The 17,353-nt window shown below is 41.4% G+C and overlaps 1 protein-coding gene across 1 annotated transcript in view; it reads right to left on the reverse strand.

Moving 5' to 3' along the window:
• Nucleotides 1–7,227: 7,227 nt before the first annotated feature.
• The window catches only part of MAPK8IP2 (mitogen-activated protein kinase 8 interacting protein 2), a 52,731-nt gene continuing 42,605 nt past the window's right edge, over nt 7,228–17,353 (reverse strand). The window contains exons 8-12 of the mRNA XM_063449175.1: nt 12,659–12,768; nt 10,906–11,016; nt 10,595–10,665; nt 10,263–10,361; nt 7,228–9,772 (exon numbers count right to left, since the gene is read on the reverse strand). Coding sequence (XP_063305245.1) covers nt 9,700–9,772; nt 10,263–10,361; nt 10,595–10,665; nt 10,906–11,016; nt 12,659–12,768 — 464 coding nt within the window. The 3' untranslated portion in view covers nt 7,228–9,699. The remainder of the gene's footprint in view (nt 9,773–10,262; nt 10,362–10,594; nt 10,666–10,905; nt 11,017–12,658; nt 12,769–17,353) is intronic.

The raw sequence follows: 17,353 nt of genomic DNA on the forward strand, positions 1-17,353 counted from the left end.
TGTGTCTGTGTGTGTGTTTGTGTGAATGTATGTATGTGTATATGTCTGTCTGTGTATGTGTGTGCTTGTATCTATGTGTGTGTCTGTATATATGTGTATTTGTGTGTGTGTGTGTGTTTGTATGTATGTGTCTTTGTATGTGTGTCTCTATATATGTGTCTCTGTGTGTGTGTTTGTATGTATGTGTCTGTATGTATGTATGTTTTTGTATGTGTGTGTGTCTGTCTGTATGTGTCTCTGTGTGTATGTGTCTCTGTGTGTATGTGTGTGTCTGTCTGTATGTAGGTGTCTCTGTATGTGTGTGTGTGTGTGTGTGTGTGTGTCTGTCTGTATGTATGTGTCTCTGTCTATATGTATGTGTCTCTGTCTATATGTTTGTCTGTATGTGTCTCTGTGTGTATGTATCTATGTGTGTTTGTATAAATAATGTATGTATATAAAGTTGTTTTGGGGGGGTGGATGGGAGGGGGCCCACGGATCAGTTTTCACACCAGGGCCCCATGGATCGTGTGTACGCCACTGGCTGAGAACGTCAGAATTGATTATCTTAGCCAATCCAATGCTTTCCTATGTGATTGGCTAAGACCATCAATTCTGATGATGTCAGACAAGGGGGCGAAGCATGGGCGGAGCCAGTTCCGTCAGACCTACGCGTCACTGTAAATAAGGTGAGTTATTGCTATATTTAAGGGGGGGGGGTAAGGGTTTTTAACACTAAAGGGTCAGGAATACACGTTTGTGTTCCTGACCCTATAGTGTCCCTTTAACCCCTTAAGGACACATGACGTGTGTGACACGTCATGATTCCCTTTTATTCCAGAAGTTTGGTCCTTAAGGGGTTAAAGCTATTAGTAACAGGCAGCACAGTGCTTTCTTGTCACCCCTGGCTTTATATATATATTAAATTAATAAGTTCCATAGTCACTAGGGCAATTGGGATAGAGAAAAAGATACAAAAAATATACACTTACACGTTTGTGTTTCTGACCCTATAGTGTTCTTTTAAAGCTATTAGTGACAGGCAGCACAGTGCTTCCTTGTCACACCTGGCTTTATATATATATTAAATTAATAAATTCCCTAGTCACTAGTGCAATTGCACTTGCTGTGCTCTCCCTGTACTACTTCCAAGATGGCTTCCTGCTTCACTCTCCTGTGGGTACTGTAACTCCACCGCCTTGGTGCTGTGAGCCAATGATGGCCTCCTCTGAATATAGAAGCCGATAGCATGTCTCCACTCAGCTGGCTCTGCTACTCAAATGGCAGCTCAATGGAAATTCTTGAAATACCTTCTTATAGGAAACTATACATGTGCAAACACTGCTGAAACAGAGCTGATTTCAAACAAGCCTCATTTTTTTGGCATGTCTAGATCCTCTCAAGTAAGCTTCTCCAAACAGTAACCAATAAGGGGGGATGGAACCTGCAGAACTGAAACACAGTACAGAATTAAAGAGACACTAATTGTTTTCCATATTTTTTGGCTTACCTCCCTTAAGTGGCATACTAAGGGAAGTTTAGCTGGGGCGGTCAGCCCCGGGTGCCACTAGGTAGGGGGGTGCCATGACCAGGGATGTGTGAGCTGTGCGGCCGCAGAGGACCACATGGCAGCTATGGTGCCGGGAAGCCGACATAGCTCACACACACAGGGACCAGAAAGGCAGCCGCATTACTTCAAAACTGGCCGCACAGAAGGAAAGTGGGGGTGGGGCTAATAAAAGGCAGGGTGGAGCCAAACCAGCATCAGGGGCGGGGCTTAACACGGCATCCACCCGCTGCTGCTACTGCTGCACATCGAGGGAAGTAAGAAGGAGTTCCTGCTTCCCTAACTAACATACTACAGAGAGGGACTTCATTGAATTCACTCCGCCTCCAGCCCATATTGTCTGTTAGTGAGGGGGAGTGTGTGCTGTGTGTCTAACTGTGATTGTGTCTGTCTGCCTGTGACTGTATGTGAGACTGCCTTCCTGTAAGTGTGAGTGAGCGAGTGAGTGAGTGAGTGAGTGAGTGAGTGAGTGAGTGAGTGTGGATGTTTGCATGTGACTGTCTACATGTGACTGTGTGTGTGTGTGACTGTCTGTCTGTAACTGTGTGTGTGTGACTGTCTACATGTGACTGTACGAGTGACTGTCTGCCTGTAACTATGTGTGCATGTGACTGTCTGCCTGTAATTGTGTGTGTGACTGTCTGCCTGTAACTGTGTGTGTAGCTGTCTGCCTGTAACTGTGTGGGTGCAGTTTTTTTGTGAAGGGAAGCACAGGAGTTTTATGGAAGGGGCTACAGAAGTTTTATGGAATGGGGTGCAGGTGTTTTATTGAAGGGCAGTACAGGAGATTTATAGAAGGGGGTGCAGGGGTTTTATGGATGGGGGTGCAGGGATTTTGTAGGACCATGCGGGGCAGGACAGGAAGTTTTACAACGTTTAAAAAAAACACATTTAAAATATTGTGAATGTGTTAAATTTTAAAGTTGTGTCTGTATTCCCAAACAGACATGATGGGCTCTGTGGGTATCATACTATAATTTCAAGGACTCCTGGTTCTTCTTTACACCAAGATACTTTGGGTGTATGTTTGGGTTCATCATGCTGCCGAATAAATTTGATGTCAATCAGATCTTTCTGTACTTCTCAGCACCATTAATTCTCACCAAATCCCCTACTCTATTTGCTGAAATGCAACATGCTTCACTGATGTTTGCAGACGCTCATTCTTGTACTACTCTCCAGTGGCTCAGCAACAAACTGCCTTCTGCTACAGTCAAATATTTTCAAATTTCATTAGTCCAGATCACCTGTTGCGATTTTTCAGCCCCCACTATTCCTTGTGTTGTCATGCATAGTTTAGTCACTTGACAATGTTTCCATATCTTAAGTATGTATTTTTGGCTTCATGAAGACTACCTAAGCTGATGGCATTGCTGGAAAACATCTGATTGTAAAGGGGAGTATGCATGATGTGGTTTTCATCTGCTGCATTACGTTTCCTTGGCTGACTACTGCATCTTGTGGTCCTTGACATTTCTGCCTTGAAGGTACCTTGCTGATGATGCAGTATATCTACCTTGAGTCTTGCCATGGTGATTTTTGACATTAAACTCTCTTCAACAAACTCACCTTGTTAGCAGAGTTTGGCTAGTTTTCACTCAGTTTTATCTATCATCTATGTATCTATCTATTTGTCTGTCTATCCGTCTATCTATCTATCTATCTATCTATTTAGTTAAAAAAAAAAAAAAAAAAAGCATTACATTTGAAACATGGAATTAATGGCTAGAATATAAATGTATGATAAAAAAGCAATAATGTGGGGGTGGAGTCTGACTGGATAGCATAAGAGACAACAAACTCTCTCTCTCTCTCTCTCTCGCTCTCTCTATCTATGATGGAAGTCACCATCACCTGGGGTTTTATACAGACACTTTATGTAGGACCTTGCACTACTCCCATGTCTAAGTCACCCTGTGCCAATTATAGGTGCAGGGTATGTATTGTTGTTTTATTGTTAGATGTTTTGTGTGCTCTCCTGTCCTGCTGATGCTTGCTACCAACCAGGCGGATTTGGCTGTGGATCCTGTACAGCGCCATCTGGTGGTAGCAACAGCTATATGCACTTCCTGAATAGTAAGGCTTCTTAACTTGCATATTCAGGTAGATTTGCATGTTATGGTTTCTGCAGAGAGGAGAGCTATGTCATGTCAGTTACTGTCTTCCCCACCCCTTTATTAATATGTTTATGTGTTATTATGAGTGCCTGTATGATTATCCACATGATTTGGTTTCATGTATTTATTTGAGTGTGTCACTATAAGCTTTATGTAATGATCATAGGTGATAGTCTCAAGTAAAAATAAAGCTTTGCATGTTAGTTCCTTTTGGAACTGTGTGTCCTGTATGCATTTTTAGTTCTCCCAGTCACAGAGCTGTTGTACTTGTTGGCTGGTTGCACGATCTCTCTAGCCCTGGCACAAATCAAAGAGAGCTAGGCCTGAGAACCACAAGTGTCTTTATAAAGACAAGAGCAATCACATTGCAGTCCAAGATGCATACCTGCTGGGAAGGAAAGCTGCAGTGGAATAGGCAGTGGGGCCAATACCTGCCTGGAAGAAGGGCTGCAGAGGGGACGATATCTGCCTGGAAGGAGAGCTACAGAGCTACAGCCTGGTTGGGTGGAAAAGCTCCAGAGAGACCACAGTCAAGCCTTGGTGACTGGGGCCCGGCAAGGGAATATGAAGTGAACTGGGAGAAGTTGGTCAGAGTACAGGAGTTCCATCACTCTATCTAGTGCTGGAATTGAGCACTCAGCTTTCTCAGTGGTAGAGAGCATAGTTGGGACTTTGAAACAGGTAAAGAAATGTTGCTTTAATGGCACATAGCAACAAAGTAAAACACCCTCAGTCTACATTTACTGTGTCTTTCAACAAGTTTTGAAAATGTGTTTTAGTTTTCTAGTAGAGTGCCTGCAGGCTCCTTATAGAACAGCGTTGTTACAGACATCACCTGCAGATTGGTAGCCATAAAGAGAATATAGAGTGAAATTTTGCAGACAAAGTGTTAATAGCCATTTAGAATTAATGTAAGCTACTGCGCAGCTAATGTGGCATAGACATCTCTAAAGACACCGTAACTCCATTCATACACTGGTACTGGATGGTACTTGTCTTGGAGTGTTTCTTGTGGTTAAGGGGATTCTATAGTGTCAGTAATACAAATCTGTATTCCTTATACAATAGTTTCCTCTGCCCCCTCAGAGGTTAAAAATCTTTAAACCATCGTCTGATTCCAGCTGTCGGTGCTCTGCCTCCTCTGACGTTATCCGACAGGGTGCTAATGTGCACGCACGGCGAGCATTGCGAGTGCATTAGGCCCTCCCCATAGGAAATGCTCTCCTATGGGGATTTTACTGACGCTGGATGTCCTCAGTAGGAAGTGTCTCTTGTGGCTGTCTGATGGACAGCCACTAGAGGCAGTCTTAGTCCTGCAATGCAATCATTGCAGTTTCTCAAAAACTAGACATTACATCAAAGTTGGATCAGCCTGTAGTGTGTTTTTCCACTTTAATTTTGAGTGTGACTCCACAGGGACACGGACACTGGACCCAGAACACTTCAATGAGCTAAAGTGTCCCTTCAAGGTTTTTTGTGACAGGGATTTGCGTATCTACAGTAGTTGGATCTTCCCTGCAGTATATTGAGATACAAAATGTATGTGCATGTCCTTTTTTATTATGCTTCTACCCTTCTGAACACTATGTGTTCTTATTTATCACCTTGTTGGAGATTGGATGTGCAATAAAATTGTATGTTGTTCTTCAGCCAGGCAATGCTCTTGCATTACTAATAATTATCTTTCTTTTTCACAGATAATAAGACATATGTCAGTGTTAGATAGTCTTGAATCAGGAAAGTTCATGTGTCTTCCATTACACAATATTTGCCTGCTAAATATTGCATAGACACCATGTCTTGTCTTTTCTAAAATCTGGTGACATCCCGATAGAGCAGGATAACCATAAAGCAATGCTATTTGGCCACCTAGGGCCCAGGGGTTAGACACGGGCTCCAAATATATAAATTAGTTTGCACTCATTTGTCATTTCTATGTGAAGAATGAAGGTGGAGCTACAAATTGGAAACCTGCCTAAGGCCCTTGGGATCTTAAAACTTCTTTGCTTCCCAAGATAACTAGCATATGCAGCCAAGTTCAAATAAGAGCTCCTTGACAGAAAGAACAACTTTTAGATGGACACACTCAAAATAATGTTTGTGGTGGAGCCTGCTTCAGGCCAGCAGATTAACCGGTGCATGACTCCAATTTACCAACTCTACAACAAGAGCTAAATCACCCCCAGGGTCCCTCTGACCTTCTCCTAGCCTCCACAATGTCAAGCGCTGTAAGACCAGCCTGTTTCAGGAGCACAGAGAAGCTGCAACATGATCAGTGGGACCAGGTGCGAATCTCATGGAATTCCAGTCGATCTGGTCTTATGTTGCTGCCCGGTGAAAATAACAACCGTTCCTAGTCCCTGAATTTAACATCTACAAGGCAACTCCATGAAAATGTCCTTAATTTGGATGAATTGGAGCCATTTGGGGCATCCAGGCTAGTGTGGGTTTACAAGATTGCTTGCTTACCTGCAGTTGGTTCCCTCCATAAATATCTTGATATTACAATGTTTCCAGTGGGACAGAAGGAGCCAAGTGGAAACAGTTATTTTGGTGGATATAAGACTATGTTAACTGTACCATGTATCTCAAAACTTGCCACCCCAGCTGTTGATGGCCAACAACTCTCAAAATTATTTTAATGAACTAGATGGCCAAAGAATTATTGGAGTTGTAGTTGAGTTGAACATCTGGGGAAGATGTTTGTTTGAAATGCCTGCTGTAAACTGTTTGATGTGGTAAAGAAGAACAAATAATGTGTTACATATATGATTATTCTAAAAAGATGCTTTAATGTGCCGCAAGGTGCACATCATAATAATGTATATTATTATAAGTTATAATTATAGGGTTACTCCAAACATCATAACCACGACAGCCCGCTGTAGTGTTCATGATGCTAGGAGTATCCTGGCCTGGTACCTCAGACATGGCTGGGCACTGAGGTTCTCCGATAGTCTGTAGAGTTGCAGAAGACGGAAGCCTTGGCCATCACCATCCAGTTATGACAGAGTCAGCTGACTGTTCTCAGCCAATGACTGACATTCTGTGCAATACATTTTGCACAGAATTGGCTGAATTATAGTTTTGAACTGTCTGATGACACCCCAAATGAAGGGTGGAGCTACACCTCCAGCAGCAGAGAGGTTAAACTCTGTACGTGCAATGTTTGCACTTTCTTGATGTCTTACTGTCAAGACCTTGATAATGGTCCTCCATAGTGCGAGCACTGGAAAACTTGTTTCAGTGTGTTTCCAGAAGGTATAAACAAAGTCTACCATGTAATTTTGTCTTCTTTTATACTGTGTGAGTCTCTATCTACATATTGTGTATCACAAATAGAAGGAACTAATTTTGCTAGCACAATGTACAGATACTTGAATACATTTTACACTACTATACAAGCCAATTTGGGGTATGTACATTTTATTTGCTTTTCAATATTTGTCAGTGGAATACTTATAGTATTACACACCCAGAACATCATACATGTTGAATCATAGTAATCATAAAAACACATATATAAAGCAGGCATTCAGCAGAGAAAATTACGGACACGGTGGATGCAGCTCAAACTTTTATTTGATGCAGAAAGAGAAAATGAGCCATGGCATGAAAAATCGATATCCCCTAATCGTGTGAAATGTATAATGCCTCCTAAAAATATTCCCTATAACAGGTAAACTCCCGTACTATGATCTAGAAGTCACACTAAGCACTATAACTCCTCCTTTATGCTACATATTTGTCCCCCACAATGATAATATTTACGAACTAGAGTTGTTCCTACCACTAAATCTTCTCTTCGTGTCAGTGCTTCAAACAATCCTGGACGATCCTTTAATCTCCACTTATTCCATGATATGCGGTAACTTTTCCTCTTCCCTGCTAAAATTCATTTAACGCTCTCTTATTTAACAGAAAGGACCCCATATCCTCTCCTCTGACTACTATGTGGGTATGTATCTAGACTGATGTTCCGTCTCCATGCTCTAGTCCAGCTCCTAATGCCGTTAACCCTTTTACTGCAGGTCTGGCATTGAAAGTTGAAAGGTGGACATGCTCTAACTTATGATAACTCTCCAGTGCATCTTGTAATCTAATACATAGTCTATATGGAATAACAAGAATTGGAGAGGTTTTATTTACGGATGAGATCTTAGTATGTGTCCACCTAGGCGTTTGGAAAATGTGAGGAATATACGGTAAGGGTAAGGGTGAGTCACAGATGAGATGAGCTGCAGGGGTAGAGGTTTCATAGCTGCAGTTTTCCTAAAGGGAGTCAATTTATAGGGCAATAAGATGTGAGCCATTCAGAATGAATGCTGGGGGGGAGGGATGAGGGAGTTTAAAACATTAATAAACTATCCCTGGAGGGAGTGCAAAGTGAACTGATAAGTTGCAGGATCCTTATAGAACAGGATTCTTACAGACATCACCTGCAGACAGGTAGCCAGGGAAAGATTTATAGAGTGAAATGTTGCAGGCCGATGGCAGACAAAGTGCTAAAAGCCATTTAAAAAGAATGTAACTGGAGTGCAGCTCATGTGGCCTTTATATCTCTAAAGATACTGTTACCACATTCAGACATCGACATTCTTCAAAATACAATATTCAATATCATGAACTCTGTTATATATGAGTTGAGCTGCATGTCACCTGCAACTACTGACCTTCCCCAGGCTTGTATTATATGTGGTTATATTTACAGGGTTTGGAATATCCGTGTTCTGACTTTATGACACAGTATCTAAATAGTTCAAAGTACCATGTGTAACAAACCCAATCTTTCCTTTTTTTATACGAGACATATCCTCGGGTATTTTAATGGTTTGAAAGTTTAAGGAATTAGATAAATTGAAACAAAAGGTACCGGAGATTTCTCCATATAGAAAGCAGTTATTAATCTCACTAATCCTTTATGTCACAAGCATACTAAAGCACAATGATTTTGTGATTATTGGCAGTGAAAGAGATAATGGATGAGTGAGCTGCAAAGGTGTTCTGATGTGTAAAAGAAGGACAATTCCGTGAGAAATAGCCAACTAAATTATCTGCAAAAGCCATAAAATACTGATGCTCTACAGAGATTAAAAGCATCATGCTCTGCTGGTGTGTAAAAGAGTTAATTATCACAATCGTTGCCAGTCTGAAGCTAGCTGTGGTTGAGGTGTTGTAGGAACGAAAAGGAAGATATGTATCAATTCAGGTCCATAGTGGCTAGGGAATGGATAAACCTGAGATGCTCTGCATATAAAGAAGATATCTTCTGCAATGGTCTTTTGAGGGGAAGCTGCTGATTTAGGGTTCACACGTTCTCCATTTTTTCTAGGACACATATAACGTCTTCATGTTGTTGGGTATTGCATGAAAAGTGCTTGCAATAGTGTGAAGCATGCATAAGGTGCAAGAGAAAAATCTATTATTTTTACTCCTACATCATATGAATTATATATAATAGAAGGGAATCACTAGTCATGAGTTGCCAACAGAATCAAGAAGTTTTACGAGTCCATTAAAACAGGGTCGATGTGGCAGCCTTGGGCCAATGTGAGATGCTCTGCTGCTGGTAGCTAATTATAAATAATGCAATACCATATGCAGTCAGGAGATGGAGTGGGGAGTTGAACTGTGATACTCAGCAATTTATCAAAAGGAAAGAATGCTGTGAGATGTTTTGACATCTGTAGTGGAGGGCGGTAATATGGATTGGTCTGCGCAAAATATTAGGAAGGAGGTTGCGATGCAAAGAGTTTTAGTGCATAATAGGAAAGAGAAGTGCTTAACATGAGATACTCTGCAGTCTGAAGCAGGAAAAGGGTTAACGTGAAATGTTCTGTTTCACTGAAATAACAGTATTCCTAGGAAAGGTTTTGTGGGGGTGAAGTCTGATGTCAGGGGTCATGCAAGCTCCCACCCCTGCTTTCCTGGCTGACTGATGATGACTCTGGGATTTCCCACACTTTCTATATATATATATATATATATATATATATATATATACCCGGATCCCCTCTATATATCTACAGACCCTGGTTACTCCAGGTAAATATCCTCCGTGGGGCAACTGAACTCCACGTGTTCCTGATAGAATTCTTGGAATGCGCGTCTAAAAAAAAGACACAGAAATAAAATCATATCACAGTGTAAACAAATCCGTGCAATTTTCTTATCAATTGATACCACAATCTAATCTTATAAATCGCCTAATTACTGGGGTGGATACTACTACGATTATAAATAATAAAATGTCTTATTCACTTTTTAGGCCGTTTTCAAGTAATTTTTATATTTGGTCTAATTTATTCCCTTTTCTGCTTAGAAATGTTCCTTACTGCGTTATTTTATTTTCCTGTTTAATTTTGTTTTAGTTTACAAATGTATTTCTCCTCATGTATACAAAAGATGTGTCTTTTCTCTCTAACAATTTTTTTCTCCACTGTCAGAGTGGCAGGTTTTCCATGGCTGTTAAACAGCTTTCGTAATCTTTATTTGTATTAAAAAAAATCTTCAAACTGTGAACACACTATTTATCCCAATACGGGGGGTCTACTTGTCTTATTTTGTGAGTTAGGTTGTCATTGTCATTTTATTCTTACCCCACACACTCAGCCACACGTCGCATGGAATCCTGGGAAACGAAGACATGACAAGCGAAGCGGCTCAGGACAGGATGTTTCGTGATAAAGCCAAAGTAACTAGAAACAGAAAAATGTGACATAATTTGGAGGACAACAAGTTCCTCAGAGGAAAGTGGTATATTCTGAGACATCTAGATAACTGATTGTTCTAGAAAATTATACAAGGTGTTTAACCCCTTAAGGACACATGACATGTGTGACATGTCATGATTCCCTTTTATTCCAGAAGTTTGGTCCTTAAGGGGTTAAAAAGAAAATCCTCAGTCGCATGAGGCAAAGACCAGTCTTACCAGCTGTTGCGTGGATGGCATCCGCAGAACGATATATTCTTCATCTGGAAAAAGTGACTGCAACGTTCATCCTGTAACAAAACAAAGGAATTATTCCAGAATAATATATATAAATAATAATAAGACCTGGCAAGAACAGTGCACAGGGCGCACTCTCTAAAAGGGGCTGGTGTCCCTATAAAAAAGATCAGTGCTATATATCATTCTGTATCATTGCCTTTTGGTGCTCAATGTCATGTTAATTATCAGTTTTTTAGTAAGTAATCCTCATTCTGTTTGTTGATTGTAGGTTTTAGTTTTGGATTTGTTACCTCTGGTCGGTCATCGCCTCTAAGGATGAGTTTGACACCACGTAGTGAAATTTCAAGTTCACAGCTGGCAGGCGGTCGCAGATGTACCGTCAATTTTCTTGCAGTTGCGATCTATAGTTGATAAAACAAGTGTTATGCTATTCTGTAGCCTGGTAACCTTACATTTTTTTTGGTTAACAGTAACACATATGGCACTTTAGCTCCTTATGGACACAACTTCTGGAATAAAAGGGAATTGTGACAGAATATTTCCGTCATGTGTCCTTGAGGGGTGAAGGACCAATGTTACTTTTTGCAGTCATAACAGTATTTTCTTTAAGCATCTTGTTCCAGAATTAAATGAGCCAATGCAGCATTAACTGCTGGGCTGTATGGAACTGACAATTAATTCTGGTCTTTGGGATCAATTTCTTACATTAAAATGTCAGATTTGATGGCCATGGTTGGACTAGAGTGCAATCTAAGCTTCCAGGTAAAAATAGACTTTTGGTCTTTTGAATGTACGTGCATTAAGCAAATGTTTCATAAAACAGTCATGTAATTGTGTATATCTCTAGGTATTCATACAAAGTAAAGCCATATTTTTGAATGCCTATGTGTATGTGCAAAGAATCTGTGTGAAAGCACTTTATTAGTTGTGCATATAGTGTTAGTATGATTGCATGCTTGTATTTGCATCTATAGTGTCAGTGTAAATGCATGGGTTTATTTATGTGAAATTACACAAGTGACAACAAATAGGCAGGAGACATGTAGGAGTAATTGATGAGTAGAATGGGAGGCACAAGTGAGGAAAGATGGAGTTGGGAGACTTAATTATGGGATTGAGAGAAGAGGGAGATATAATTCAAGAATTAAGGGGTTTACATTAGATGGAAGTGGAAGCTCAGATTTTTGGCAAATCACTTGTAAATGGTTTTACAAAAAAAAATGGAGGACTAAACACATAGCCTCCTCAAAATATAACCCCAACAACAAATCCAACAAGCCATAGTTGCTATGGTGCATCTAAAATGTTGAAGGCACCAACAGAACATTTAGCATTTAGTGTGTAGCCTAGTTACTCCTCTGTGTGGTGTATTACCAAACTATAAATTATTATGTACGCATACACATATAAACTCTGGTCCGTCTACTTTAACAAATATTTATTCAGAGACAAAACAACAACAACATGCAAATAATGACACACAATCTAACTAACTATTCCAACAACAACAACAACAACAGCAACAACAACCTAACTAACAATAACAACTAAATCTTATAAAATCACCAGATCCCACTCACAGTTCACCATGATAAAAATTAGCCCATGTCTGCTTAAGGGTCTGCTTAGTAGCACAGCCAAGAAGGAACAGAGAGGAATGGGGATAGGGGGGAGTGGTTCTCTTTCCTGACCTGTAAAGGTATTGAATTACCATATCAAAGGTAAAACTTATCCCACTGTGAGAAAGGCATACATGAGCTTGGTCACATGACCCCTGCTCACCATATTAGTTTGATGACAGAATGTCACCACACTCTGTGACTCTGTTTTGAGGTCTAGATTTTTCACAATTGTACATCTGTGATGTGCATTTGTCTTTAACAAGTACATTGTGCTTATACATTAAAAGACATATGTAAGACTGTATACAGGAATGATATTTGAAATGACTGGAAACTAACTGTACCCTTCCTGTTCACCTGCGTTGATGTTGTTAATGTCTAACACAGTCCATTGTGTTGTTTAATCTGTTAAAAGCTTTACCTTTTGCATAGCTGCACATAGGATGCCATTGCCTTGATGATGAGGAACCTCTACAGATCCCAGAAACTGGACATCGAACACCTGGACCCACGGAGAGTTCCCCCTGAGAACTGCAGAAAGTGACATAAAAAGTGATGTGCAGATACAATGGACACAGTTTATCATAAAAAAATGTAAAAAAATCTATAAAACTTCAAGGAGTATTGGTGCTCGTTATTATTAATGATCAGTACACATAGCTGTTATGGAAGTACTGCATTTGGTTGCTTAATGTTTGGATATTTTGGCGTAATTACTGATTTTACTGTAAAATAAACTACCATTCTGATATGCTGCCAAATATAATTTTCTTGACACTTGACATATTTTATTATCTTTTTTGATTTATAATCAAAAGTTTTCATATAATATGATTGATTCCTACTACAACAGAGATGCATTCTAATTGAGATTGAGTACATGCATTTGTATAAAGTGAATTAGAATTTCACAAAGCATTATGAGTGTTTTTTCTGAAGAAATATGAGCTGAGACACAAAGAAAGTAGTTGGTTCTTGACTTGAGAAGAGCGCCGTAAGGCCTTTTATAAATAAGAGAACACGCCTTTAAGTAATTCGTTACCTGCCAAGATAGAACTATGCAGTTTTTCCTTCCTTAAAATAAACTAGCTAATCGTGCCTACTTTCTTTATATTATGATCAATCACAAATAGATACACATAAGGAATACATCCAGAGACTCTGCATTTGCACCCGCTATTAAAAATGAAAGCTCTTAAGCAGTGGATGTCCTCCAGCTCCAGACTGTACAATAGAACTTGGCAGATACTCATTTTATGATTTGGCAAAGATAGGACCAAAATCTACATCAACACAAATCACAGGAGCTCACAGGATTGTGCAGGCTCCAAAAAAATTAACTTTTAATAAAAAATGCAGTGCTTGTGGGCATAATAAAAATAAAATGGGGGTGGAGCCTGACATCCAGACTGAGCGGTTGTGCTGTACTCCTGCTCTAATCGACATTTTCGGGGGGGTAATTCCCCCAAAACTGGCACAATCGCCCACTGGAGCAGAGCCACAATGACGGGGTCACCCGGGGGAATCACCCGACACCAAAACGAAGCCTGTAACCCCCTGGGGACCCGACAACACACCCTGAGGCCTGCCGGAGATCAAGCAGCGGGGAGACGGCCGCTCCCTGCGCTGACTGACTTGGTCACGGATTCCTTGGGGTCACCATCTCCTACCCCTCCTCCCCCCCCTCTGGACCGATGGGGGTCATCTCGGTCCACAACAAGTAACAGGAGGGGCAGCCACAAGCGGATCATTCAGCTTGCTATGCCTCAACACAAGGGCAGCAGAGCACGTGGAGCACCCAAAATGGCAGCAGCGGACACACCATGCAAGCTACACAGTGCGCCCGCAGCTGAGACCCACGATGCAGCTCTACAACGTATTGAAGCTGCCTTCACCCTGTTCTGGCGCAACCTGTATGAGGGGGATGCACGCACCCCAGCGAACCCTGTCGGGATCGAGTAAGCCGCGACATCCTCATGGGGAAACAAGCAAGGCTCCACAATACAAGCGGGCAGGGTGCAGGAGAGGAGGCGAGAGCAGAGAGAAGGGGCACTCTGCACCGGGCGGGTCTACAGCCTTCAAGCCACTGACCCGACAACGGGCGCGCAGGCAGGGAAAACGCCGCCGGCGGCGACGTCGCAATGGGAACACCGGTAATCCCCTGCCTCGCGGAGACGTGGCCTCGCAGCATGGACTCACTAAGCTGGATATGCCTGCTTCCCACGCTAATTGCCCGCTCGAGGTGGGGGTCCCCAAGAGTATTGCTTCCCTCCATCAGCCACACACACGGAGCACCTTAACCCACCAACTACCATCACCACCGCTGACAGGGATCGGCTGATCATGAGGCTGGACTTACAATCCGACCTTGGTGTTACCTGCCATTACCTGCACGACCACATAGAGCTTACCACATTGCTTGCCATAACGTTTACATGCCAGTCTAGTTTATACGACACACTAGTTGATAGTTTATGTATGTTGACACTCTAATTTAAACAAAGCCTAGTTATATATTTGAAACTGCCTATGTTACTCTTTGCCTAACGTACAACATGTTGCATAGATTTTCTCCTTTGACACAAGTGGTTTCCTAAAGCCGTTAAGGCAGGGCAAGCCTTGATGTTATTCTTACTCATATAAAAGCTGACACTAACGTGGTTAACCTCAAACTGTTAAGCAGTGACTGAGCCCACTTGATTTAATCTTGTCTTAGCCTGTAACTACAATCTTTGAATGCTAGTTGTAGTGGTAACTATAACTCAGCGATCCATACATCAGGCTTCACAGTAGGATACCACTGCTACAACGCCCTACTTTTAACCTAACACACACCTACAGAATAACAAGGAGATATACCCACGTACCAAAGAACTAGGTAACAAAGCAATTGTTTAGTGATTTTAAGTATAGCCGACGCCTTACCAACATATAGCAGCTACATGAGCGACTATTGAAATGGTTTAGCTGGTATGTAACCTTATATAAAGTGCTAGCTGCATTAATAGGGCTAATTTAGCATTGTTAAGCTCTGTCGATTGTCTTTATTATTATTTGCCTCCTCTACTTTAACTTAGATACTATAACTGTTTAGTGAAGCTGGATAAAAATTACAGAAAAATGTGCATATTCTCATGCCACTGTCTAACATGTATTGATCTTGTTATATGCTGTTGTGGCGTTCGTTGACACCATGTACCCACCTGCACACAAAAAATAAAGAATTAAAAAAAAATAATAATAATAAAATAACTCTTATTTGCTCTCATTCACAGTGACATCAGTAGCTGATGAACCCTGGGGAGAAACTCCAGTGAAGCACTGTAACGGCACCCCGGGCATAAAAAGGGCGGCTACCAAAGACCCCAATCTGCCGAACAGGAAACCATATGAATGCCGTAAACAGCTGAACAGGAACCATACGAATGCTGTTAAGAGCCGAATAGGAAAAACCATACGAATAGGTTTACACCCCTAGCAGTCAAACTGGAACAGCATACAATAAATCCCCCCAAGAACGAGACAATGCTCCGTTTTGGGGGTCAAGCAGGAACAGACAGAACTGTGGGTTTATTGTTCTTATATACACATTCTTACACATTAGTACCACCCACATGCAGGGCCGGACTGGCCCACCGGGATACCGGGAAATTCCCCGGTGGGCCGGTGCTCCTGGGGCCGGCAGTGCAGCACATTACTCTTCTTTTCCTCCTCTGACATCTTTGTTTGGGGCTGGAGGCTGGGGCAGAAAGTTTGCTGGATGGCTGCCAGAGGCCAGTAAGAAAAAAAAGGTGACAGCTGGTTTGCAGCAGAGAGCAGTGAGAGAGCACCTGCATTTCTCTCTCACTCTCTCACAAAAGCAGCTTCCCTCCAGCTCTGCACTGACAGTCTGCAGATCCAGCCCCCGCACTAGAGCTCCGCCCCCAGCCTCTCCCTGGTGACCTTTCACACAGGAAGTGAAAGAGCTTCATTGAAAATACTCACACTGCACTCAAAGTCCAGGTACAGTGAAGTTACAGGTAATTATATAGCCACTATGCAGCCCAGGATTGATAATGTGTGTCAGTGAGTGTGTATAGAGCTTGTAGTGATCTAGTGTGTGTTAGTGAGTTTGTAGTGTGTGTTAGTGAGTTTGTAGTGTGTGTGCGTGTGTATAGAGCTTGTAGTGATCTAGTGTGTGTTAGTGAGTTTGTAGTGTGTGTGTGTGTGTGTATAGAGCTTGTAGTGATCTAGTGTGTGTTAGTGAGTTTGTAGTGTGTGTGCGTGTGTATAGAGCTTGTAGTGATCTAGTGTGTGTTAGTGAGTTTGTAGTGTGTGTGTATAGAGCTTGTAGTGATCTAGTGTGTGTTAGTGAGTTTGTAGTGTGTGTATAGAGCTTGTAGTGATCTAGTGTGTGTTAGTGAGTTTGTAGTGTGTGTGCGTGTGTATAGAGCTTGTAGTGATCTAGTGTGTGTTAGTGAGTTTGTAGTGTGTGTGTGTGTGTATAGAGCTTGTAGTGATCTAGTGTGTGTTAGTGAGTTTGTAGTGTGGGTATGTATGTATAGAGCTTGTAGTGATCTAGTGTGTGTCAGTGAGTTTGGTGTGTGTGTGTGTGTGTATATATGTATAGAGCTTGTAGTGAGCTTCTGTGTGTGAATTAATCCCTATGGAAAACACTGGCAGGTGTATTCATTAAACTGAAAATTGACAGGAATTTACCACAGACTTTAAATTTAAAGGGACACTTGTGAGTTTCAGACAATCCACTGTTTAAATCAGGGCTGCCTAAAATGTAAATCCCCAGATGTTGAAGAACTACAACTTCCATGATGTATTTCATGCCTTTAGAATGAAAAGGTATCATGGGAGTTGTAGTTCTACAATGTCTGGGGTGCTACCTATTGGGCAGCCCTGGTTTAAATAATTAAACTTTGTGGAGTATATACACTAAGCACCAGTTTATAATAAACCGTAAATTGAAATTCTAAATTGATGAAACAATTCAAATACCACAACTACTACAGCATGCTACCATGCAGATTGAGGACAGCACTGATACTCTCAGCTTATGACTCCAGTCCTAGTTTGTGCTAAGCAGTGAAATATGGCTTCTCCTGCTGTAGAATATCAGATGTAA

The sequence above is a fragment of the Pelobates fuscus genome, chromosome 3, assembly GCF_036172605.1.
Source record: "Pelobates fuscus isolate aPelFus1 chromosome 3, aPelFus1.pri, whole genome shotgun sequence".
NCBI lineage: Eukaryota > Metazoa > Chordata > Amphibia > Anura > Pelobatidae > Pelobates > Pelobates fuscus.